The following is a 27,877-nucleotide window of genomic DNA, read 5'->3' as shown; positions in this document are numbered from 1 at the left end:
TGTGCAATGCTAAAAGTATATTTCGTATAAATATTCTGTTTATTATTTTAATTGTTTTGAAGTATGTTAAATAATTTTGAAATATGGTCATATACCTTTGTCTCGAGACCAACAAGGAACCCATTAATCGTGTTGTCAAACGTCGTTTTGAACCACCCAGTTTTGCTAGAACTGTCGCCTCGAAGAGGCCAGTGTCATTCGGTCGTAGGGGTTACAGTGGTTGATTCAAAAGTTGCGGCAAACCCATCGGTACTGCTTCGTCATTACAGTTGTGATTTTGGCATCTCTTACACAGAGGTCCTTCGATACATCCAACATTATTTTGGTTGGCACAACTTCGACTTAGGTGACCAGTATTTTCATCTACGCGAGTATAGCAATACGCGAGGCCGTGACATTTGCTTGTCCTTCCTAGAACCTCAGGACGGGTAATGCAGTCAAATCCATCTCCGCTTGCACTTGAGCACTCGTAACAGGATAATTCAGGAGAATTGCAGAAGTCGGTTTCGCAAAGTTGGCAAAAGGTCTTGGCGTTATAACAATCACATTCTATATGAGAAAGCATTTTATCGCTAAGACATCCTCTATAAGTAGCGATATCGAACATTTCAAATTTTATACAGTGATCAACGAGCATGCCTTCTCGGCAAGGGCGTGGTGATGTGTACTCATTGCAAGCTGTTCCTGAGCACGAAGAACACCACAATGGCTGTGATCGAACTTGTTGCGTGTTGCAATTTTCTTCCTCACAAGTTATGCAATTGAACTGATCACATTTCATCTTAAAGTCAGCATCCGTCACGCATCCGCGATATATACTAAGGTCCGTTATATCTTGTGCAGTGTAGCATCCTTCGAAGGGGGCACTGCAAACTGAAGGAGTTAATCCATCGGTGGAGCCACAATTCTCACATTGGTAGCATGAATTGCCTTCCGACAACGAGTGAGAATTACAAAGTGGACCATCACATGCTATATAGATGGTTAGTTTACGATCTATATCTCCTAGGCACCCTCGTTCCACAAGTCCATTTTGATGTTTAGTTGTGTAACAATAATCGTCGATATCTTTGCAGAGCTGTGTTGGTTTTTGTGGCTCGATGGTTGGACAGTTCATGCATGTGTAGCATTCCGCTAAGGCTGGAAGAAGAAAAAAAAATATAAATGTACAATGATATGCAGCTTTTAATATTTTTTTATTATTTTTCGATACTATAATTATTATTATTACTTTTTCACAATTCCTTTGGCAAACTGAATGGGCAATATTTCAATTTGACTTCGAGGCATCCAACATTTGGTTTCAACTAGGCTTTAGTAAGTTCAACCTAAGCAATGGCAGAAAAATGCGCGCGTTCTTAGACTTTGTGTTTCATGATCAGCAGTCCGCATAAATATCTTGTTTTGTCAATTTTTACATAATGCTTGTCACACCTATCAAAATACTTCAAATAATCCTCAAAAATGACAAGCAAACTTTAGTCCAAGAGTTTAACATTAAATTTATTACAATGACAATGGAATTCTTGATGAGACCTAAAATTATTCTTCTTAGTGACTTAAAAGGACCCATATAGCCGAGGCGGTAAACGCACGGGTATTCAGCATGACCATGCTGAGGGTGACGGGTTCGATTCCCGGTCGGTCCAGGATCTTTTCGTAAAGGAAATTTCCTTGATTTCCTTGGGCATAGAGTATCTTCGTGCCTGCCACACGATATACACATGCAAAATGGTCATTGGCAGAGGAAGCTCTCAGTTAATAACTGTGGAAGTGCTCATAGAACACTAAGCTGAGAAGCAGGCTTTGTCCCAGTGAGGACGTTACGCCAAGAAGAAGAAGAAGAAGTGACTTAAAACTAAATACATACCATCTCCGTTGCAAAGATTCTGATCACACGCGTAGCAGTGCTCAGTGTCCAAACCGCAAATTTCGTCCCTAAATTCGGAACAACCCGTCTGTACTTGATCCACATTTTGGTAACGCAAACACTTATCAGCGGCCGAAGCTACGCTACATATTCCATTACAGTCAGTTGTAGCGTCGCAAACATCGTTATTGTTACATTTGTCGCCATGGCATGGTTTGGCACACGTCGGTGACTCCGCGGGCGGAATATCATTCTCGCATCCTCGCACAAATTTTCCTTCTAGAATGTAAGTGATTTCATTAGTAACAGGAAAGTCTAATATGGTGGTTATTGTCGAAATCTCGAACTCTCTTTTTTTCGCACAAGACCAATATTTGTTTTTTTACCAGGACGATGCATATCTTTTCTTGTTAGATAAATGTATTTGTTCATGTCACTTAAATAGACAAAAATGCAAATGCATATTGGACCAACTGGGAAAAAATCGAGGTATACGAAAATGAAAGTATGAGTATTATCGAGATGTGTCCACCGTATCTCAGTTCAATTCGATTACCTGCATTGATGTATACCACGCAGTCTCCCGTTGTAGAACAAGTCGCAGCATCCCCGCTGCTGACACAATCTTCCTCCGGGTCGTCAAAAGTGCAGTGATAGCACTCGTTGATTTTTTCCGCGTTACAGCCGTCTTTGTCTGCGCAGTCGAAGCAATGTTGGTCATTGTCACAGTCCAATCCTTCTTCGGACAAACAACCACGTCTCGTAACGGAAAATCCTGTTCGAAAATTATAATTTAGTTATAGGATTCATGAAACATTGAAACATGATAAGAGAAGTTCAAAGAAGCCTAACTGATCAATAATAATTGATAAAGTGTAAAGTGTTCCAAAACTTTTGTGAACATAATTTCCGTGTTCTCAGGCCAAATAGTAAATTTTCCAGTTGTGTAGAAGGGTAAGTATCTTACATACCATCGACAATGTAATAGCATCCCTGCACGTCGTTACGGCTGCAATATTTAAGTTGCTCATCTTTGAGGTCATCGCAGTTTTCGTTGCACTGATAGCACTTGATTGCATCGCTTGGAACCAGCCCAAAGTTTTTGCCAGGATCGGTACTTTCAACATCAGGTGCGTCAAAATTGCTAGTGCAGCCCCGTTTTGTATATCCTTGAGCTGGAGAAAAAAACATTAGTCAAACTCGGACTTCATTACATAATGAGACAAACCATTCCCGATTTTCTACGTACCATCTTTGAACATGAGACACTTGTCTTCAGGTGAGCATAGTTCATACTCGACTGCATCCGGGTCCCCTTCCACACATTCGTCATCTATCTCAGAATCGCACTTCAAACAGTGAACTGCGTTACAATTCGGCTCAGAACACTTGTGACACAATGCATTATCGGTACCACATGCTTCCTTGGCATCCGAAGTCGTTCCACCACTCGTCAGATCATTGAGACAACCTTTCTCTAGGCTGCCACTGCCAAGATACGTGTAACACCCTTCGTTGAACTTGGCATCTGCACAAGGCCGATGTTGTGGGTCATTCCGACATTGATCTAGTCCACTGCAAATCACGCATTCCATTGGTACATCCTTTTCATTACACCCATCAGAACTGCAAACCGAACAATTTCCCAAATCTTGGCATATCTCTGCAAAGTCTTCGTCCGTATTACAACCACGGAATTTATTTCCAAGTTGGTCTTCCACTGTGAAGCATTCAGTTGCATCCGGCGACCGGCAGAATTCAATTTTACCTAACGTTTCCTGATAACATTTTAAATGTGAAGGAAATTCGGCAAAATTACAATTGGGAGTGTCGCACGCTACGACTATGTCCCCGAGCGCCTCCGCTGGTAAAGCATCTGAACAATCTCGTAGTGTCGATTTTGTAGCGTCTGAAATAGTTCAACAGAAAACACAATGGTATTTCAACTACTCATGGTTTAGAAACATTGATGGACAGTATATACATTGTGTGCAGTTTAATCTCATACAAATTCAAGTCAACGTTATTTCACACCAGCATTTCCGAAAACCAGTAACACATGAACGCCGATGCCTCAAAAAAGTTGGAACGCTAATTTGAACCTTCTATATCCCGGCCGTCACAATTCGGTTTCAAAAACTTTTGCAAAAATATTTTTTTGGAACTCTGGAGGAGTGTAGATGATTTTCTTCAAAAATCAAAATTTTAATATAGGTATAATATGTGCCTTATAGAAAACCGAAGCAAGCAGTTATGGTTTCATAAATATATTATGCTTACGCAAAACTTTAAATTTATCGCGGTGACCAAATGATTTTCTGACAGTAACTTGCTCACACAAGTGTAGTCAAGCAAACAACGTGAATTTTTGTGTATATTTTCATTCGAAGTACTGCAATATATTCACAATATTTTAGAAAAAAGAAACATTTTTGATGCAATTTAGATAGGATTTCAATATTCCATACATATTTGCATGTTTATCCAGGGGAGGTTTGCAAAACATTGTTGCTATTATTCTGATCAAGGAATTGCAAAAAAGAAAACTTTGGATATTTGCCTAAAAGAGGTTAGCAGATCAATGTTGATATTATTCTTACCAAGAACTACATAAAAACCAGAAAAATACTTTTTTTTTTCAATGTGTATTTGAGCACTTCCAGATCAATGCAAGAATCGCGTAGACGCGAACTTTTTCAAATTTAAATAAAATTTTGCTCATGTATGAGCAAATAGGAAAATGTTTTTTGATCTGCAATATTCTTCACCAAACTTTTGAAAAGGACGTAGCGTACCGAGTTACTTGGGCAGTGGCTTCTATTTTGTTTTTTTTTTCGCTAAAACTCAGTCAATATTGAACCAATTGGCTTGAAATTTTGTACTTTTTTGGTTAGATACTAAACCTATCTCATTGAGCTCAAAAAATTGCGTCAATTGGTTCAAAATTGACTGAGTTATAGCGGAAAGTGCCGAAAGTAAATGCCACTGCTCGGTTCCCTATGAATAAATTCAAATTTTCTTTTTCAAAAAAATATAGGAAATTTGTAACCGTTGGTTCCATGGTAGTCTTGTGGCTCCTCCACAATTATTAGATTTTTTCAATTTCCCTTCCTCGATTTCCCCTCAATACGCCCCTGGTAAATATTTCCCATTAAACTTCGGGTCTGTGACACTCGGTTTGTTTTGTTGAAATTATTCTTCGAAGATGTTTAAGGATGTTTGAGGGATTTTTAGAAAAAAGTTACATTGAGTGTAATATTCATCGCGGATTTACAGCTGTGTTCATAAAAATAGCAGTGAAAGCCAATTTTCATACATGGTCAACTTTGACAAAATGTAACTTGGTTCTCCTATGAGTTGAAAATTTAACGGTGCTCCATTTACCGTTATTATAAAATAAAATATACCATCAAAACCTGAAACGCCATTCTCTTTATTTATCTATCCTACACCTCTAGACAAATTTATATATAAAATACATATATTTCACATTTTTTATTTACATATATTTATATTTTTTTCATTGATTTAAAAGCAATCAAAACGATACAATTTTTGAGATTTTCAAAGATTACTCATTTCTCAGACATGTGAATTTTCTGACAGTCGCAAATAACTTTTAACAAGGGCCATTTTTTTTAAATTCGAACAGACTTTAGTATAGTTAGTCGTAAGAAAAAATATGTATACGGGCATACCTCGATTGAATGGACCCTCGATTGTATGAACGATTTTATGTTCATTTTTTAATGTTATAATTTTTAATACACAATCAGTTTGAAATTTGCAGTTTGTATTATGATGCCTTACAGTCCAGGGGTTTTCAGCTCTTTGACATACGGAACACTTCATATCAATAACAACCCATAAGCGCCAAAACATACCTCATGACATACTTAGTTTTCAACGATCAAACGATCAATTCTGACTATATCTGTCATTGATTGCTCCTCCGTGATTGATCTAAATTGGTACCAATTACACTGAGATCAAACTGAATATGGGACTGGGACATTCCACTTATTCTCAAAGTGCAATTGTGGTAGCTCATGCCATACCTCATGACATACTTAGTTTTATATATTTACTTAAACCTCATTCTTCCATTTTTGCCTTTATTTGTTTATAAATATCTCTCGCTTTGTCGATGATCATGCTGAGAGGAGTATTTGTGGTGATTATCTTGCGATATTTTTTTTTACAGATGGGGATTTTTCTTATTATTGTACAAATTGGTATCGATTTTAGCCTGACGTAATTTATGGACATTCCCTAACTGGTGTATATTCTGTGAATATACACCAGTTATATACATGTGAATAATGACATCAGGTGTGGCAATACCTAAATAATAATCGACGATTTTTCCATACGAATAGCGATTTTTCCATAATTGAATAACACCTCAAGCAGTCCTCAACACCAAACCAATAACTCGTTGAAGTATTTTATCAATACCTACACAATACCAAAATAAGTTATTTTCAATACCTGAGTAACCGACCAATACCTTATCTTAACCACTTAAGACCGAGCAGGAGAAAATAGCTGAAGAATAACAAACTCAGGTATGGAAAACCGAATACCTACAACCTGAATGAGGTATTAAGAAGCTCTGCATAAGAGGTAAAATACCTAAAATAACACAGCGTAACAAAAATTAACTTTTTGTCTGTCTCAAGAGCAAACTTATGTGTCTCCGAAGGATTTTGGGCCGCTGAATCCGAATCCGGGCTCAGATTTGCTCTAACACGTCACAATTTTGAGCTATACCTCAATTTATAGGGCAAAATATGCGATTTTGGGCTTTTTTTACTGCAAGCCATTAAGCAAGGAAATATTTTTTTAAGCAATCAAAAGGTTAATTGGTCAATTAACATCTAAATTAACGACGCATGCAAAATATTTCGTTTTACCAAATCGAATTTGATAGTTTTAAGCGATTTGTGTTAGGTACGATATTTCCCATACAAGTCACCCTCCAAAAGTTGCATGCAAGTTTTCATACTAACGTAAAATGCTTAAATCTATCAAAATTGATTTGGTAAAACGAAATATTTTGCATGAGTCATTAATTTAGATGTTAATTGACCAATTAACCTTTTGATTGCTTAAAAAAAATATTTCCTTGCTTAATGGCTTGCAGTCAAAAAAGCCCAAAATCGCATATTTTGCCCTATAAATTGAGGTATAGCTCAAAATTGTGACGTGTTAGAGCAAATCTGAGCCCGGATTCGGATTAAGTGGCCCAAAATCCTTCAGAGACACATAAGGTTGCTCTTGAGACAAAAAAATGTTGCGCTGTGTAATAACTGATGTGTTTCCTGTGCATAACACGCGCATAATGACTTCAGGTATGGTAATACCTAAATAATAATCGGTGATTTTTCCATACAAATAGTGATTTTTCCATAATTGAATAATACCTCAATCAGTCCTCAAAACTAAAATAATAACTCGTTGAGGTATTCTATCAATACCTACAAAATACCAAAATAAGTTATTTTCAATACCTGGATGACCGACCAATACCTGATTTTGGTATGATACCTGACTTTGGTATGCTCCAGTTATGTGTCAGTTATTCATTCCTGCTCGGGTTGGTATGAAACCTGACTTTGGTATGCTGCAGTTATGTGTCAGTTATTCACTCCTGCTCGGGTATGCATACCTAAAATTTGAAGAATTGTACTTGTTATGCAGTAGGTATAAAATATAAAGTAATAACACTTTTTGCTATTCAATTGTACGTTTGTTTGGTACTTATTGTTTTTCAGTTATTCTCTCAGTAAATCAACAAATACCACGTAAATACCAAACGGTGCTCAAATACTTCTAGTTGTTATTTTAATATTATTTTAACATTTCGTTGAACAGCAAAGCAAAAACTATTTTAGGCATTATAAACGTTGTTCTTCACACGGTATTTGTAAGACATTGCCTTCTGCTCCGGTTGACCATTCTGAGCTACATGGCAAATTTTGAGGCAGGAGATCAGCATTCCACAGTAAAATAATAAAAAAAAATATCGATGGTTAAGGTTTTCAGTAAATTTGAATTATATGACATCTAACATAGAACCTCGATGAATATTAATCTTAGTGCATATTTTTCTGAGAGTCCTTCAAATATCCTCAAACATCTACGAGGACATCATGTCATCATCATCATCATAATCATTTATCTCGGAATCCGTAGTATACACTGTGTAAACTATGTTCCCATTACATTTACTTTACACACATATTAAACAAACTATTACATTGTCATATTATTCTTAAGGATACTTTTTGTATATATACACTACCCGTGATAAATATGGAATAGCATAATGTAACATTTATACTGAATATTGCAGTACCTATGTTTTGCATCGCCCTGAATGTAATTATTTCAGGTCTTTGAGGCATAAATCACTTATGACTCGCCAATTCTTTTTTAAAATACAGCTGCTATCCACAACCTAATTGGTTCTAGGTTTACTCAATGTTTCCTCCTTATTTTGGGTGCTGAAATACTGAATACGTACATACATTCTAGTGTCTTTGATTGCGCGAGGAACGAGAGATCTTCTTTGTATGTAATGTCCACAAATGCTTCATCATTGATCAAAATTTCCACTTACAGTCATACCCCATAACACATCCGGCGTTGTATTCGGAACAAGGCAGTGACTGTATCTGATTGGCGAACAACTGGTTCTTTGGACAGTTTCCGGGATTATTGCAGACGTAGCACGTTTAGAAAGCTAAAAAAGAAAGAGCATAAGAAGAGCGAGATCTACATATAAGATTGCATTTTCTACACCGTGTGTTAATTAGGAGATGTGATTCGTGCTAACGGCCATTTTTTGACTTGCAAATATGACATTAAAATATATTGATCCTACCTTTTGCATTGCAACTATCAGCTTCACATTTTCTGCAGGGTACAGACTCTTCACATTTCGAAGGAGCATCTTCTGCCGAGGTGCACCCTAACTGGAACTGCTCCTTATCAACTGAAAGGTTGAATCCGACAATTAAACTAGTTGCAATCGTTTGACTTGACGAACATACCTTGTCGATAGCAATTTTCTTTCTTAATAATTCCATGCTTAGGACACGATGCAATGAACTTTTCCGGCTCATCCAAGCAGTCTGCGTCGCTTTGCTCAGCAGAGTTGCATACGACACAGCGCGGCACCCGATTACATTTATCCGTTTCACATGTTTCGAAAGCTTCCGGCTCTGCATTGTAAACGCTATCCGAAGTGCAGCCGCGGCGATCATCTGTGGAGAAATAATAATGTACAGTAAAACCTCCATGAGTCGATACTGAAGGGACTATCGACTCAAGTAAATATCTAGTAGTGGAACAAAAGTCCTTCCCAGCTTTTTGGGAGGGCCATCATAGTAACCCAGAAATAATTTTTCAGTATGGAAAAATTTACCTCCATGAGTCGATATCGAGTCAAGGAACATCGACTCATAGAGGTTCGACTGTATTACAATAAATAATTTATAACGATACACATTGGTCGGGCTCCATACAAAGGGGCGGCCAAAACTCTCAAAAAACGAAATTGATATTTTTAAACTTTTAAATTTTTTCACCTTATAACAAAGTTAATGTATTGTACTTTTATGATTCTTGATTAAAAGCATACCAGCTTTTGTATTTCAATGACATTTTCACTGCCAAAGTGGCCTAAGTCATAAAATTGTAAAATGAATTATTCGAAAAAAGTAAAATAATAATATTTTGAGAATGGAATATATGTTTTAAGTTATCCAGCATAAGAAAGCATGTTATTGGACTGTTTGAATGCACGTATGGTGCAAAATTAATATGTCACACAACTTTTCAAATTTTCATATATTGTACCTTAGAAATTTTGGTAATTTTTATGTTAAAAAACGGTTCGTGTCGTCACGTGTCGTCGCAATTTCGAATAGTACATCTTAAACATCATGCTCAGAGCTGCCTAAAAACGTTTAAATATTTTGCAGATATTTGCAGCTTTTCAAATTAGAGCTATTTAAAAAAAGTCATGTTTTTTCATATATTTTACGTGATTTTTCCATTTTTTACTGAAATAAAATTTATCTTTCCACATTTTTCACACGTTTTGAACAAACTTGATTTGATTTGATCGAAAGATGATCATTTATTTAAATTTGAATTGATTTTCTAACAAAAAACGCAAAAAATATGGGGTTTACCGATTTTCATCGTTTTTGAAATTACGTAATTTTTGAATCCCTTTTTTTAAACACTAAAAACACTATATAACATATCTAGGCAACCTATAACTTCGATTTAACACATAAAAAGAGTTATGGCCGAACTTTATCTTTTTCCGACCATTGTGCGATACAGGGATTTTCTTAGAGTGCGTGAATTACTTAGAATGTAAATGTGAATTGGTGTCGATTATATATTATCATATCGACACTGATTCTTCATAAGGGCCTAACTGACATTTTCGATTCCTCTTCATCGATCCTCTCTTTGTGATATTACGGAAGTGTACTAAGTTTTCTAAAGAATTTTTGGTTGAAATGCGAAGACGACAACTACATCTTGCTCTAGAAACAAAAAGAACAATGATTTTGTTTGTTTTGATCAAGTTAGGCCCTTAAGAAAAATCATTGTCGATATATCCCTTTCGGGACACAAACCAGCACACTTGTGCTGTTTTTCTGTATTAGTTCTACACATTTTTCAGCTGTTTTTTCCTCAAAATATGTGATGTAATTATTTTTTATGATCGAGTTATTGTTTATACTTGTATTTCTGAGCTTCAGCTCTGACTAGAAATGTTCATAAAATACGCCACACTAAGTTAAACAAAAAATGAACAATCACACTAGAAAAACCTGATAACTAGAAGACACATGATAATGTTAAATAATTGACACGGACACGTTTGATGCTTCCAATAAGCTATTCGCTCTTTGAAGGAAACACGACACCAGACAACGGACTAGCATGCAACTCCCAGTGGCACAGCCGAAACTTTTTCCAGACAGCTGCGGCATTAATCGAACCCGCGCTCCTAAATGCTTGGTGACACTCGCCACACGACCACGAAGCCAAACAATTGGTAAATAAGGAGATGAAATGGTGAAAAAAATCGCGTTCTGGTGGGATTCGAACCTACGACTCCGCATTCGCTAGACCGGCGCTTTAGCCAACTAAGCCACAGAAAAGGAAACAATTCTGCAGAATTGAAAGCCAAACTGACTCCCAGCCCACCTCATGGGCACTCCTATTTTCACAATTCCATCTCTCTTTCGGCTTAGATCCAAACTCTGAACACGCTCGTGGTAGTGCCTTCTAATTATACAAGTGAAAGTGAATTGTTTTTATACCTAGTACTCTCGCACTACATAGGCATACCTAGGCACCGTATTTATGTGTTGCCGGTGTCCATTTAGTATGCGTCAAGAGCTCGGTTCGGTCGTACGTTCTTTTTTCACAATTTCATCTCTCAATTTTCCAAATAATCTGTGTCTTCTAATATTATTTTTTTCCCAGTAAGTTTCGACGTATCGTAAAACGGGGTATCTTCGTATCTTTGATCAGCAGGGTAACATCGATCGGCTTGACCAAACAATTTTTTTTAATCGAATCAGTTTCTGCTCACGAATGGTATTTCGTAATCCGCTGTTAATAAGCTATTAAATGACATGGAGTTCATGATAATTTAATTTCATAAACATTGTAATAAATCGATTTTTTCTTAACTGTGTTTCGTAACGCAATGAGATGTATTGCCAAAAATTCATGCTTGGTATGAATACTAGGTACAATATAAGGTAAGAAATCACTGTTAGCGCTCCATAAAGAATGAACACATGTTCCATGAAGATGTCCAATGTTATCCATAAATAATTGAAAACGTTTCATACTTTATATAAAATGTACCGGTAAAACAATCTCGAAAGGAATGCCTGAAGAAATCCTGGAAAGAATTCCTGAAGGTATCTCGATAAAAACCTCAGCTCAGCTAAACTCATCTCAATTCTTCACCCTTCTCTCTAGCCTCTACCTTACTGTCTTCTTTGCCCTCTATTCCGCTCTATTATAACCTTCAACCCTACCATGTGTCCTACCCTCTACCCTATCATCTACCATAACCACTGCCCTATCCTTTATACCGTACCCTATATTATGCCTAATTGTACCCTACTCTCTACCCAAACCATTTTCCTACCCCCAACCCTATTCTCTATCCTACTCTCTTCCCTACCGTCTGCCCTATCCTCTACCGTAACCTTCTATTCCACTCCCTTTACTCTATGCTTCACCCAAACCCCCTATCCGACCGTCTGCTTCACCGTTTACCCTACCATCTACCTTGACCCACTACCTTTTTCTCAAAAAGCCCGATCGATAGATACCCATATTGCATGGTATCATAGCTCAAACTACCATACACAGCAAATAATTTTGTAATATCCAGGCGCGTAATTTCTGGTGATGTATTCATTTTCGAACGTAATTTCACTCGGTTACATCGTTTTCCAACAATTATCACACTCATCATGCACACCCTGGTTGGCACCGGAAAGTATCAACAAACCCATTCCAGCAGATACCTAGAAGCAGTATCATATTTATTACCTTCCTTCTATAACTCGGTGAAATATCTGAGAGGTAAGGGATATGCCTCACAATCATCGGATCAGTGTACGAATCCATGCCAATATTTTACTTAAATATGATTCAACTATAGATCCGGTTCTAGCGATTGCTAGACCCACTCTCAAGCTGCAGCGGCTAATTTGTTGCATGAAAATGATGTAATTGTTTACATCACTTTTACGACGCGACTGATGTGCAGCGAAAATGATGTGATATCACAAGATTTTTTTTTTGCTGTGTACCGTGGCCGCTATCTTAGATGTGGTCCGCCATCTTGGATTTCGAAATAGGGTCAAATGTTGATTTTTGACTTCTTTTCATCAAACCCGATCGATAGATACCCATATTGTATGGTATCATAGCTCAAACTACCATTCCGTGCCGCCATCTTAGATATGGCCCGCCATTTTGGATTTTAAAATGGCGTTAAATATCGATTTTTGACCTCTACTCATCAAGCCCAATCGATAGATACCCATATTGCATCGCATTATAGATCAAACTACCATTCCATGGTCGCCATCTTGAATATGGTCCGACATCTTGGATAATGGCGTCGGATATTCATGTTTGAGTTCTACTTACACAGCAAATAATTTTGTAATATTCAGGCGCGTAATTTCTTGCGACGTATTCAATTTTGAACGTAAATTCACTCGGTTACATCGTTTTCCAACAATTATCACACTCTCCATGTACACCCTAGTTGTCACCATTCCAGCAGATACCTAGAAACAGTATTACATTTATCATACACCTTCCAACTCGGTGAAATAGCCGAGATGTAAGAGACAGGCCTCACAATCCACGGATCAGTGTACGAATCCATGCCAATATTTTATCTATATATGATTTATCTATCGATTCGGTTCTAGCGATTGCTAGACCCACTTTCAAGCTGCGGCGGCTAATTTGCTGCGTGGAAAGAATGTAATCTGTACATCACTTTTACGACGTGACTGATGTGCAGCGAAAATGATGTGATATCACATGAATTTTTTTGCTGTGTATGAAGCTCGATCGATAGATACGGATATTGCATAGTATCCGAAGCAGCATTGCCGTTAAAAAGCATATATTCTGGAGTTTTGACCGCCATCTTGGAACCTAAACCGCCATCTTGAATTCCAATACGCCTACTACCACCTCCACATCCTAAGGATTATGTATGCCAAATTTGATTAAAATTTCTTGACGCATTCTATGTTCCGGCATGCCTATGTTCCGGCATACATATATACATACGTACATACACATAAACATACAAATAGACAAACATACAAAAATATAAATATACATGTATACAAACATACAATCATACATACATCGGCTTTTTTTTTGTATGTGTTGATTAACAACTCTGCCGAAGTAATGAACTGAGGGGGTTGAAAGCAAAGGGGTGTAAGTGCCAAAAACCTACTTTCGAGTAAATGAGGCTTGAAGTTTCTCATCAACTTTTCATTCCATACAAAATGTATGGGGTTTCAAAATCAACCCAATTTTCTCCGATTTATTGTAATTTTTCTAAACATCGAATCAACAATCTTAAAAAAGTTCCTGAAAGCTTGAAATCTGAAGAATTTTTTGATATGTTCAGCTCAAAATCGACAAAATGGTCACTTACACCCCTTTGCATCTGGGCCCCTCAACTATAAATTACACTAGTTTACAAAATAAAACGAAAGTCATGAACTTCTGTCAACGACCAAAATTTTTGAAGCATAATTTAGCGCTGATTTCGAAAGCGTGCTTCAAAAAATTTTAAGTAGAACAGTTTTTGAGTTTTAGCTCAATATCGAGTTTTACAACTTTTTAAAATATATTTTTTTTTTTTTTTATTAAAGACGCTTTAACCGCGCGGGTCATTCGCGTCATATTTTTAAAATATGGAATTTAATCAAATTCAAATATCTTGCGTTTTGTTCAACCAATTTTAAATCTTTTTCCAAAAATTCAAAGCTGAATATAATACCATGCGATCATCTGAATGCAGGTTTTGCGTCAGATTGATGAAATTCAAGATATTGGCGAGTTTTGGGGACGATCTCCTTAAATTTTAGCAAAATTTTCAAAAATATATGAAGAAATGTATTTTTTTCTATAAGAAAAAAAACAATTTAAAAATTCTTTCTCAACGTTTATACGACATATCATATGTGGGCGAGTTACAGTAAAAAATTCAGCTCAATCTGAGCATTGGTTACGAAGAATGGGATGTATGAAGTGCGCGACATTGCTTAAAAATAGAACAAAAATCGATTTCAAATCATCAACCTTGTATGGAAAGTCGAAAAAATTTCCGCTCTACTGTAATTTTTTTCGTTCGCGTTTTCGAACTCAGGGCATGATTCTACACCAAAAACGATTATCAGTTTACCGAGTTCAAAAATGCTGTAAACTAGTGTTATTAACCATTGTCCAGATCTCTGAAGAAAGTATTCTAAAATTTTGCATAATTCTGGAGATATTCACATCAAAAGGACTGTCCTATTTATAGGACGCTAGGCGTTCGGGGCATCTCTCCATCAAATAAGACGCTGGGCGGATATGGGTCAATCCAGGTATGCCGAGATAAATATCGATAGAAAAGAAGTAGTTCGCCTGTCTCCAGAGTAGGATCTCCAGTCAGCCTAGTGATTAAGGCTATGGATCGCCAATCCGGAGACGGCGGGGTCGATTCCCGGAAAACTCGGTACATTATCTCGACTCCCTGGGCAAAATGTATCATTGTACTTGTCACACAATGTACAAATTCATGCAATGGCAGGCAAGGAAAGTGCTCCAGCAAAAAAAGAAATCCGTGTAAGTGGTCTAAGGACACTAAGTTGAAGAGAGACAGGCCAAGTTCCCAATGTGAACGAAGAAGAAGAAGAAAGGGAAAGTTTCGTAGTTTATTCATGTTTGCGAGTTGACATTTTTTACATGAAGTAGTGTTACAGTAGGCTCAATGTACCAGTTATGGCTATAGTACCTCAAATTGGCTATAGTTGTTGTTCAACCTTTAACATGAAACATTTTTGTGAATAAAGGTCACATTCACAGAAGATAGTTGCACTCATTCAAACTTCTCAATTTGCTTACACAAATCAAAAAAAAAGAATGTAAAATTCTGTGACATATGATGTACATGATTGGAGCGTGGGATATCATAGTAGTTTACATGATATATCATGTAAAGTTCATGAAGTATCTTGTAAACTTCCATTATATGTCATGTAATTCTGCATGACTCTGAGAGTTTACATGACATATAACACAAATTTACATGATATATCATGTAAACCATCATAACACTAAGTTTACATGACTAAAATGAAGTTTACATGACGTGTAAATCTTATTATTTTTATCTGTGTAAATTATGATAGAAAAAATCATTTTCCTTAAAATTTTGGCTTCTTTGCCCCCTTTTTCGCCATAGTGTACCAGTTATGGCTAATCCCATAAGAAATGCATGTAAATAGTGCGAAGTGGAACTGAAATAAGAAAATATATCCACTACTGGTATGTACAGGGTTCCTATCATTGACACAAGCCGTAATAAATAGAAAAAGTAGTTGTGGCTCCGTTTCTACATTTTTCCTGTAAAGCATGGAAACTAATCCATCATTTGACAAATCGATGACATACGCCGGTCTTCTTCTTATTTTTGTAGAAATAGTTTTCCTTAGGTAGTGCCATAACTGGCACAGGCACCCTAGTTTATTTTGATTCTCATACAAAATCACATTTTTGCAAAAATGTGTTTTGCCGTTAACCTTCCGTAACTTGCGTGGTTGACTACCTGCGTCAGCACCACGCTAATGCTGAGTACAAAAAGCGAGATTTTTTCAACGTGTTGTACAAAATACAACAGCGTGATCGCTCGTGGGTTAAGGAAGCTATCAGAGGGCCACATTCTAATTTATTTCAAAATCTATTCGCGGGCTGCATAAAACCTTTATTTCGTGATCACTGATTTAGCGCATTCGATTCCGATGCGTAGTGTCAACTTCGTTAGTTTTGGTGTATACACTTAGTGGTTTTGATTGTTGAACAGTACATGGCTGAAAATACCGAACCGGTCATTTCAAAACATGCATAACTCCTCCTCTCTCCTCTCCTCTTCTTGGCGTAACGTCCTCACTGGGACAAAGCCTGCTTCTCAGCTTAGTGTTCAATGAGCACTTCCACAGTTTTTAACTGAGAGCTTCCTCTGCCAATGACCATTTTGCATGTGTATATCGTGTGGCAGGCACGAAGATACTCTATGCCCAAGGAAGTCAAGGAAATTTCCTTTACGAAAAGATCCTGGACCGACCGGGAATCGAACCCGTCACCCTCAGCATGGTCATGCTGAACCCGTGCGTTTACCGCCTCGGCTATATGGGCCCATGCATAACTATCTCAACTGTATTCTATGATTACGAGGTAGATTCATTCACTTAGTTCACTTTTCCATATAGTTCACTTTATTTATTTGTTAGTCTACGGCTTTAAGACGATAATAAGACAAATTGAAAACATACCTGATTTACTCACGTAGCATCTATCATCTAGCTTTCCACAAGGTACCGATCTGCAGGTGTGCAAATCGGAACATTCCTCACAAATAGGTACACGATCTGTATTACATCTGGTACTCGCACACGATTTTAAAGGAATAATATTATTTGAATTATTCTGACAGCCACGTTCTACACGACCTTCTCGATCTAAAAAGTATGAACAAAGTAGTTTATTTTTTCTTCACTTTGAAATGGTATCACCGAACTTATAAAAATGGCACAATTCCCTGGAATTGAAATTGAACCGCAAGAAACAGTTGTTTCGATACCACTTGCTTCATCGGGACAATCTGTACATGCCACACAAATGCGTTGAGCTTGAAGCTGATCAAAAGAACCCGACATCAATATGACAAACCACCACGCACTAATCTTTTTCTTTAACTGGCGCATTTTCATGAGATTGCTTCTACTCGATTACGCGTATTAAAATTTTTGTACCACTCCACCTGGGTAATAACTGAATTTGGAACTGAATTGTCTGCGCTATCACACTCTTTTATAAGTTACGGCAAACCCATCAGCCCAAACTCATAGACTGTGCCCTCGCATTATCCATTGATTAGGGCATACCGCGTGTTATCGGGTCGCAAATTATATACTGAAATTAATGCAAGCACACAGAAGTAAATGGGTCAAATCACGACCGAATTATTACTTACATTGACATACCCCTTATGTAATACCTTAGTGACCCGTTTTTGCCTACCTAAATTTTGAACACACTTTTGGCTCTACTTTTTTCACAACAATATGCCAAACCTTTAATATGTTGTAAATTTTAGAAGAAGTTTGATAAAAAACAGAATGATTTGGTCAAAATTCAATTTTGTTTTGAGTCAAAATTTAAAATCCGTATCTCAAGTCTAAGGCTCTCAAAAATTGTAAACTTAATTAGGTATACTTTCTTTCAGTCCTGGGCATTGCAAAGGGCCGAATTGAAAGAACTAAATCCTGGGCGATTGCTCGCCATAGTTTTGACGTTTTGACGACTTGCTTTATCGTCTTGTTGAGGCTGCGCTGCAATGAGCCTCTGAGTCTGCCTCTGCTGCGATGTCCTGTCGGGCTCCAATCTAATGCTTGCTTGCAGATTTCGTTTCCGCCCCTGCATAGAGTGTGGCCGAATTTCTGTCACTATCGGCTTTTGGTCACATCGACAATCGAGCTCCACGTTGAAGATCCAATTGTAAGGCCACCATGCACGAATTATATATCGCAGGCATCTATTCATGAAAACCTTCAGCTGTAGAATGTTCTTCACTGATACACAACGGGTTTCACAGGCGTGATTTCACGTTCGAGTTGAAAACTCGGATTTTAGTGCGTCGACTATTCTGATTGTTTTTTTTTCATACAAAGCAAGCAAAGCAAAGCAAACCGCGATAACCGTACACATCGTAGTTGCTACTCCGTGATTGACCAGAACAATCAAAGTTGCACAGAGATCCAACGAATGGTGCTTGGGACTAGCTACACACTCTCAATGTGCACAATTCGAGAGTTCAATATTTTAAAGTCAATAACGGCGCCGGCCACGTCCTTACGGTCATCGGGAAAGGGGAAGGAATGTTAGTTCGACAACCGTTGTTACTAGAAACCGTGGAATCCACAGCATCCCCACAGTTGTCTCGGGAAGGAGCATTTGTTAGTAGGGTAGGGTAAGGTGTGGATCTTGGCGCCACCTTTGGTAGGTGATATGATCCACTAGTTAAATGAAAATACACGACACGGTATTCATCCCGATTATGATTTATTTGATCGCGATAGTATGAATAATGCACACACGTCAACGATCGTTCTATATTAAACGCGTCATCGCATTGATCGTTTACACAACCGTGAAAACCGACTTTCCAACAAAAGTTATCGCGCGCTTCTGATTTCGCATTCAATATTCGCGTCCCCATCTCCCTACCAAAAAAAAACCGACCAACTCACGGAAATAGTCGCGAGTTTCCCACAGTATTGAACTTACAGTAGACGGAGAATAAACTTTCAAGCTTAGGTAGCTATTTTCGAATTATGTATTTTACTAAGAGTAGTCCCATGTGTTACCTGTGATCGACAGCCGTTGAGATAATTAAGCCAATTATTTTAAATTTGCTCAATGCTTCTTGTGAACTGCAATCACTTTCATCTAACATTTTTATCGCTTCAATATGAGGCCTGCACCAGAGTTACAAGATTAATTTGCAGATATAACAGACTCCAGGATCTATGAACTTCGGCCTAATAACCGTCGGCCGTACACTTTTTCCTAGTTATGCAAAAATTTATATTTCATTTGTATGAGAACCTCCTCCACCCTCTGGAAGAACTTACAATATCACAGACATTTCATGCCTTCAAAAATGTCCACATGCCAAATTTAGTTCGTTTTGCACATAAATAATGCACACAATTTTGTTTCATTAGGGTGGTGAGGTGCTGCTCCCAGATAAAGGAGGGGTCGCAGACCCTCAACTTTTGAAACGTTCCTTATCTTCAAAATCATCCACATTTAAAATTTTGTTTTATTTGCTTGATTATTTTTTGAGTTATGAGTCATGTTTTATCTGTAAGAGAGCCTTTACCTTTACGCGCCACCATAGAGACATTTCTGGTCTTCACCATAACCTCCACATTTTGACTAAGAATAAGTTCAAACTTCAGTACTGATAGTTCAAACTATCAGTACATGCGTGTTAGTATTACTGTTAAATTCCTAGTGGAATTACTGGTAAATCCTGGTGGAATTAATGGAGGAATCCTTGGCGGAATCCATGTATTCTTGGAATAATGCGTGTATAATTTTCTTGAGGACGATTTCCTAGAGAAATTCCTGGATAAATTGGCGTTGAAATTCCTGAACGAATTACTGGATTAATTTCTGCGGGAATTCCTGAGGGAATTTTTGCAGGAGTTCCTGTGATAATTCCTGGTGGAATTCTTAAAGGAATTCCTGGAGGAATCCAAGAATCAAATTCTGAAGAAATACCTGAATGAATCCCTGGAGGAATCGCTGTGAAAATCCCTGGATGAACTCCTGGAGTAATGCCCGAAGGTATTACCAAAAGAATTCCTTGAGGAATTCCTAGAGCGATCCCTAGAGGATTCCCTAGAGAAGCTCCTGAAGGAATGCCTGGAGACATGCTTGTGCGAATTCCTGGAGGAGTATCTAGAAAAAAAATACTTGAGAAAACTTCAGAGGAACTCCTGGAGGAATTTCTGGAGGATTTTCTTGAAGAATCGCTGGAAAAGTTTCAGGTAGAATCCCTGGAGGAATCCTTTAATGAATTTCTGGGAAAAATCCTCAAGGATTCCCTAGTGGAATTTATACAGTAATTTCATGAGGTATCTCTAGAGCAACGATTCTAGTTGTTTAGTTGTCCAGTTTTCTCGTAAAGCTACGGCGTGGGTTTCGGTTTTTCAGCATTGGCAGTAACACTAAACGGAATTGCATACAGTTTATTTTCTGACTGAGAAACGATAAGCTTAAAACGTGCGTTATTACGAGTTGATCTGACATAAGCGTGGTTTAAAAATTATTCATACCCGGTATATAATTTAATTTAATACACAAACATACAATAAAATTATTGTATTCTTCCGACTGCCGGCTGGCGGAAGACTAAATCATATAAAGGGTTGCATAGCTCACACCACTTACCAATGTGAATCCAGATCTATGCAACTTTCTATCCCTTCCCTTCCCACTAACAAACTTCCTTCCTGTGACAACCGTGGGGATGCGGAGGTACACACGGTCTCTAGTAGCAACGGATGTCACACCAACATTCCTTCCCTTCCCCGATGACCGTAAGGACGTGGCCGGCGCCGGTACTGACAATATAAATTTTTGAACCTTCAAAATTGCACATTGAGGATGGAAAGCTACACCCAGGCCCCTTCCATTTAGTTCCCTGTGCAATGTTGACTGTTCTAATCAGTAACGGAGTAGCAACTACGAATTGTACGGTCATCTCATGCTCATGCTCATGCTCATGATGCCTTAAGGCTAAACTGGATCCATTTCCTCACTTTTTGGCAAGGTTGCGACCATTCATTTGCAAAGATTTACATTCATTTGCTATTATCTCAGTTCAGAAGCATGCTATCGAAAAACAATGTATGGATGAATTTAACCTTGTAGTTTTATCTGAAAGTTTGCCGAATAACATTGGGGTCGCAAACGTATACCAAAGTCGTGAGCGAGCTGTGAAGGAAACTTTCCACAGCGTGAAGTCGCATGTAATATAATACACTGTAACGTAAAGTTAATGCTCTATATACAGCGCCATGGTTACTTGGGGCAGCTTGTTAAACTTTTTTGTGAGAGAAAAAAAGTTATCGATTCCCACATGTCTTCGTGATTGAGACGGTCTAAAGCTTCTTTTGTTGAGAGATTATAAGGATTCATTGATTTACCTCAAGATGATACGGAGCGTGACAACATGGTCTATACAGGATCGTCCTGCACAGAATCCTGATTACTGCCGTCGCAGAGTTTCGTCAATCTTCACCTGTACCTTGTTAAGGATCACTTTTCAAAGGACTTTGAGGACTTTTAGTCAACTTTACTAGCCCTTCAAAACGTACGCCGTTGTAAAAAGTACAACACTACTAAAAAACCTCGCCCGTCGTATACAGCGCGAGCGCGGTGCATTTTTGCATATCAAACAGGAACGCGTCCTGAAAGGCTAAGACGCCTTCAAACAAGTTGAAAATTCAAAGCTCCCATATGTTCATTACAATCCTTGGTGCAAAACTAGAGTCCTGTCAAATTTTCAGCCGTTTTGATGATGATTTAATGGTGGCCCAAGAGCAAAATTGGTTTGTATGGGAATTACAATGGAGAATTTTCAAAAAAAAAAAAAAAAACAAAAAAAACTGGTGGCACTTTGAGAAATTCCTGGAGGCATCCGTGGAGGCATTCCAGGAGAAACCCCTGGAAGAATTTCAGGAGGATCTTCTGGAGCAATCCCTAGAGGCATTACTAAAAGAGTGCTTGAAAGAGTTCTTGAAGGAAGCTCTCAAAAACTGATGGAGGAGTCTAGGGAAATTCCTGTAGAATTTCCAGAAGAACTACTAAAGGAATTGCTGGAGAAATTATTGAACGAATTGCCGGGAGGAATTTCAGGAGGAATCCCTGGAAGCATTTCTAAAGGAATCCTTAAAGAATTTCCTGGAGGAATCCTTAAAGAATATCCTGAAGGAATCCGTAGAGCAATTCCTGGAAGAATTTATGGAGGAACTTATGGAGAATTATTTCGAGAAATTCCTGGACAAATTTCTGGAGGAATTCCAGCAGGGGTTCATTGACTGGTGGAATTCCTGTAGTAAACTCTGGGGGAACATCTTTTTAAGAAAGCCTTGAGAAATTCCTGGAAGAATCCCTGGCAGAATCCCTAGACGAATTTCTGGAGGAATGCTTGGAGGCATTCCTGCAGGAATCCTTGGAGGAATGCCTGGAGGTTTCCGTGTAGGAATTCCTGGAAGAACTTTTGGAAGAATGCCTAGAGGAATTTCTGTAGGGATCCCTGAGGAAATTTCTGGATGGACATTTGGAGGAATTTCTAGAAGAATTCCTGGAGGAGTTCATTGAGGAATTCCTGCAAGAATTCCTGCAGAAATTTTTGAAGGAATCCGTAGAATTATTATGAGAAAATTTTTTGCAGGAATTCCGTGGAAGAATTCGTGGTAGAATTCGTAGAGAAACTCCAGGAGGAATCTCTGGAGTAATCCGTGGAGGAATCTCTGGAGGTATTCATAAAGAAATCCTTAGAAGATACGTTGGAAAAAACTCTGGAAAATTCCTGGAGAAATTCCTGAAGTAATCCCTGGAGGAATACCGGAAGAATCCGTGAAGGAATTACAGACTGAATCCCTGGAGGGATAACAGGAGGAATCCGTAAAGGATTCCATGAAATATTTGCTAAAGGATTTTTTGGAAGAATTCCTGCACAGGCACGGGAAAATTCATTCACTCACATTCATCTTGCCAACTGCGCTCTTTGTTTTGATTACTTTGCATCGTTCGCTCACGGTTGGATCAAACCGTTCCAATGAACTCCACCGAGTCTCAATACAACTGAACTGCAGAAAGAAAGATTGCATAAAGAGAATGGCACCGAAGCAATTGAATCATGTCAATCGTGGTTCTTCGGTTGGGCCGTGATTCAATGAATCTTTACGCGAACGTTCACACACGAATCAAATTTTAGATTCAGTGTGAATGAAAGATTGCATTCGCGTGATTGTTATGACAATATTGCTGACTGCACCCCAAATTGGACTATCACACTATTTTTGATACGCCTAAAAAGTGTGATAAAAGTGCACAATTGCCTCGGATCGCCTCGACGTCTTCGGTGCACTTATTCCTTAATTCACAAGGAATAAGTGCACCGAAGACCCCAACTCGATCCGACGTGGTCCAGCGCTGCAATCACACTTTGAAAGTGTGTGCACACTATTGTGTCAGTCCAATTTGGGGTGCAGTCAGCAATATTATTTTGCGGGTTTCGTGCGTTTCCTTAATTTATTGCTAGATGGGAAGGTAAAGCATGTCTATTCGTATTATATTTCCTTGGTTGTACGAGGGCAAAGAGGGAAAATGCGTTGACCTTGGCGGTGACATTGTGCAGATGGTGCGGCGCGGAAACGGTTGATTCGGAAAAATATATCTACTATTGTACCATGTATCATGATAAGATGTGCTAGCTTTCTATCAGAAAATATTTCTACATATTTCTACCGTACTTGAATGCATGCATGTCTACCGTGCCGCCAGGACATTGATGAGGATCAAACTCGCCGATTTGTGCCTGATTTGCCTGAACGATAACCCACTTTTGACAATTACATTGCGGCTCTTTCTTTGATTTGGTTTTTGAGAGTGACACATATTTTTGTTTGCCCTGTACTCCTTGGCCAAAATGTAACTGTCAAAATTAGTGAAATAGTGAAATATTTGGTTAACATTAAAACATAAATAAACCAGAGTAATAATTCTCCTGATCTATTAAAACACGCTACAATATAGCGGTAGTATATTCTTTCCTTTGTCAAGTATGTAAACTTGATAATTTATTACCCTTTTCCGGTTGTATTATAATATTGTTTTCCTAAATCAGAAATTAGCCCATCTTTGCTATAAGCCCAAATAAATAATGTACGTTTGGCGATGTTATCCACATGCACTACTAAAATTGCCTGATTTCAAATTACGTGGAAATCTATAGACCCTTTCATATTTACCATCGTTACTTGTTAATTTCCTAATTAGGTAAAACATGCAATTGCTCAATACCCCCAACAAACGGGATAGATAAAACTAGCACCATCAGCATCGGCAGCAGTACGACGTACGAACAGTGATCCAAAATGTACTATCAAAAACTGTAGTTTGCATGATAATCGTGGATGTATGGTTTTGACTATCATGCAACAAAAACATTCACGTATGACCAGATGAAATATTCATGGGACTGTGACATTTTTTTAATCACGGCAAAAAATGTAGTGGATTTTCAAATTGAGTGAACTAATGAAATACCAGTGGTTCCGAAAACTGCGAACGGGAAATGCGTATAATTTAGGAAGCGGAAGTGTGAAGAAGCGGAGACAAAGATTTTCGGATTGTGCGTTCCGAGGGTCATAACCACCAATGGAGCAGGGGAACAAAAGTCAGTGGCTCCCAACTGAATAGTTACGGCCCACGTCTAACAAATCAAAAAGTCTCATGCCATACGGATATTTTCAGACCTGGCTAATTGAGCTGATGTTGAAACCCGATATCCTAGGCCATTTTGGAATTAAATATGGCGCTTGGGGTTTCTGGGACAATACAGGGACACTACTGAGGGTTTCCGCCATCGTCAAAAACGCCTTTGTAACGACTTTGAAATCAAATCCGCTGAAAATGCTCTGAAGTTTCTTGGAATGTCTCCAAAATCCCCCTAAAATCCCCAGAAACCCCATGTAACGCACCTCAGACCCTCCGAAACCCCAGAAAACGCTTGTAACGCCTCCGTAACGTTTCTGAAATCTGCCGAAAATGCTCTGAAGCTTCTTGGAATGGCTCCAAAATCCCCCTAAGACCCCCAGAGACCCCATGTAACGCACCTCAGACCTTCCGAAACCCCAGAAAACGCCATGTAACGCCTCCGTAACGTTTCTGAAATCCGCCGAAAATGCTCTGAAGCTCTTTGGAATGCCTCCAAAATCCCCCTAAAACCCCCAGAAACCCCATGTAACGCACCTCAGACTTTCCGAAACCCCAGAAAACGCCATGTAACGCCTCCGTAACGTTTCTGAAATCCGCCGAAAGTGCTCTGAAGCTCTTTGGAATGGCTCCAAAATCCCCTTAAGACCCCCAGAAATCCCATGTAACGCATCTCAGACCCTCCGAAACCCCAGAAAACGCCATGTAACGCCTCCGTAACGTTTCTGAAATCCGCAGAAAATGCTCTGAAGCTCTTTGGAATGCCTCCAAAATCCCCCTAAAACCCCCAGAAACCTCATGTAACGCATCTCAGACCCTCCGAAACCCCAGAAAACGCCATGTAACGCCTCTGTAACGTTTCTGAAATCCGCTGAGAATGCTCTGAAGCTTCTTGGAATGCCTCTGAAATCCCCCTTAAACCCCCTCAGACCCCAAGTAACGCCCTTGACACCCTCTAGCACGAGTTATCCGCATTTTTCTTTCGCAGTTTTCGGAACCACTGGAACTCCAACTCTACATTTCAAAACTGTCATTTCGTACTCCCATCATCTTGATTTGTGTTACAATCATGGTGCCAAATGCTACATTCATGGTAGACGACATTGATGCATCGACGGCAGCATGAATGTAGTGTGTGACGGTAGTATGCAACATTAGTCATGACGGTAAAGGCGTTGCGACGATAATGAAAAAAATGTACTATACGGTTCACTGCGTACGAAACGAAAGAATCGCCGCGATTGAAGGAATGCATTCACGTGTGATCCTTTCAAGACATTCGCCTTGCGATTGCAGTCCCGTACCGAATGAGTAAACGGGTGAACGTGAACAACGATGAACGCTGCCATAATTTTTTTGTGTTTGCTTTTTCCCCTTCATTCGCCTGAGTGCGTAACACACTATGTACAGGATTGCTGGGATTGTGTTTCGTTCCGCGAGAATGTTTGTGAGAGAGCTAGAAATGAATGGATCGTGAACGATTATTTCCATGCCTGTTCCTGCATGATTTCTGGAAGAATTCGTTGACGAATCCTTGCAGGAATTCCTGGAGAAATTTCTTGAGGAATGCCTGGAGGAATCCGTGGAAAGAATCCTAGAGGAATTTCTATAAGAATCGCTGAAGGCATATTTGAAAGAATCATTGGAAACATTTCTGAAAGAGTCAGTGGAAAAATTCCTGGAGGAATTTCTGGAGAAATTCCTGGAGGAATTGTTATAGAAATTTCTGGAGGAGTTTCTGGAGAAGTTCCGAGACGAATTTCTGGAGAAATTCCTGGATGAATTTCTGGAGGACTTCTTGGAAGAAGTTATGGAAAAAAACCGTGGAGAAACTCAAGGAGGAATTCTTGGAGGATTTTTAAAAGGAATTCTTGGAGAAATCCCTGGAGGCATTCCTAAAGGAATTTTTGGAAATCCTGGAGATAATTTTGGAAAATGCTTGGAAAATCCCTGCTGTAATCCTAGTAGGAATTCCTAAAAGAATCCGTGAAGGAATTCTAGGATTAATTCCTGGAGAAATTTCAAGAGAAATTCCTGAATGGTTCCTAGAGAAATTTCTGAAAGAATCTCTGGAGGAACGCTCTTCTTATCGGGTTACCGTTTTGCAGCCCAGAATTAATCCTTGGAAGAATTTCTGGACGATCCCCAGGATATGTCCATGGAGGAATTCCAGAAGAAGTTTCAGAGAAAATCCCTAGAAGAATCACTCTTGAATTTGCTAGAGGTTTTTCTGGAGAAATTTCAGAAAAAAATATGCACGAATTCCTGGAAGAATTTCTGGAAAAATATTTGCGGCTTTCTGGAGGAATTTCTAAAAGAATTCCTGGAGGTATTTTCGAGGAATATCTGAAGAATTTCATTGATGAATCCCTCCAGGAATACCTGAAGATACTCCTGGAGAAATTCTTAGCGAAATCTATGGAGGAATCCCTGGAGAAATGAAGAAACATTAAAGAATACCAATATGGCTGCCACAATGCCACAATGGTCCACGAAACAGATTTACGAGGAAAGATGCATTCAGCGCCTCCAAATGATTTTCTAGATTAATATGATCTTCTACAAAGTTGTTCCTAAAAATAAGGCCCTCCTTACAATATATATGAAAATTAGGGTGGTCCATATTTTCAAAGAATTTGGGAACCATACTTTTTTATTTGCAAGAATAACTATATACATTCTTCGGGATAGTTGTAGATCCATCAACTTTGAGCAAGTTTGCTGAAGACACTTTTTATGTAGCTTTAAAATTGACCGATGTAGAGGTATTTTTCTGAATAAGCTTAGGGTGGTTCAAGAAAAACGGTTTTCTGGCGTTAATTTTTTTAGTTTCGATTTTTCATCAAAGTCGCCCAAGAAACACTTGTAGAGCATTTGAAAACGCGTCGTTTCGTGCGCTGGGATGGTCGTTATCTCTTTTGGTTCAAAAGTTACAGGCATTTGTCTTAAAAAAATATCATAGATTTTTAAAAAGGTGTTATGACGGATTGGGGCAAACACAAAAATATCTTTTTCCCGCATTCAAAAGAAGAAATGTTGTTATAAAACATATCAAAAAATTAGAGGGGTGTTATTTTGTAACTCAAGTGAAAAATACTTGAAAATTGCCTATTTTTTCTAAAA

The 27,877-nt window shown here is 38.5% G+C and overlaps 1 protein-coding gene across 1 annotated transcript; it reads right to left on the bottom strand.

The window, feature by feature from the left end:
• Window positions 1-17,508, bottom strand: LOC115255478 (uncharacterized). The gene is given in 10 exon segments (XM_029853602.2): window positions 1-1,140; window positions 1,871-2,149; window positions 2,427-2,645; window positions 2,842-3,045; window positions 3,120-3,779; window positions 8,496-8,618; window positions 8,760-8,870; window positions 8,929-9,141; window positions 17,011-17,196; window positions 17,256-17,508. Coding segments are annotated over 10 exon segments (3,117 nt in total). The 5' UTR covers window positions 17,449-17,508; the 3' UTR covers window positions 1-211.
• Between the last annotated feature and the right edge of the window lie 10,369 nt (window positions 17,509-27,877).

The sequence above is a fragment of the Aedes albopictus genome, chromosome 2 (genome assembly GCF_035046485.1).
Source record: "Aedes albopictus strain Foshan chromosome 2, AalbF5, whole genome shotgun sequence".
Classification (NCBI taxonomy): Eukaryota; Metazoa; Arthropoda; class Insecta; order Diptera; family Culicidae; genus Aedes; species Aedes albopictus.
This window is presented reverse-complemented; position numbering and strand designations above follow the sequence as displayed.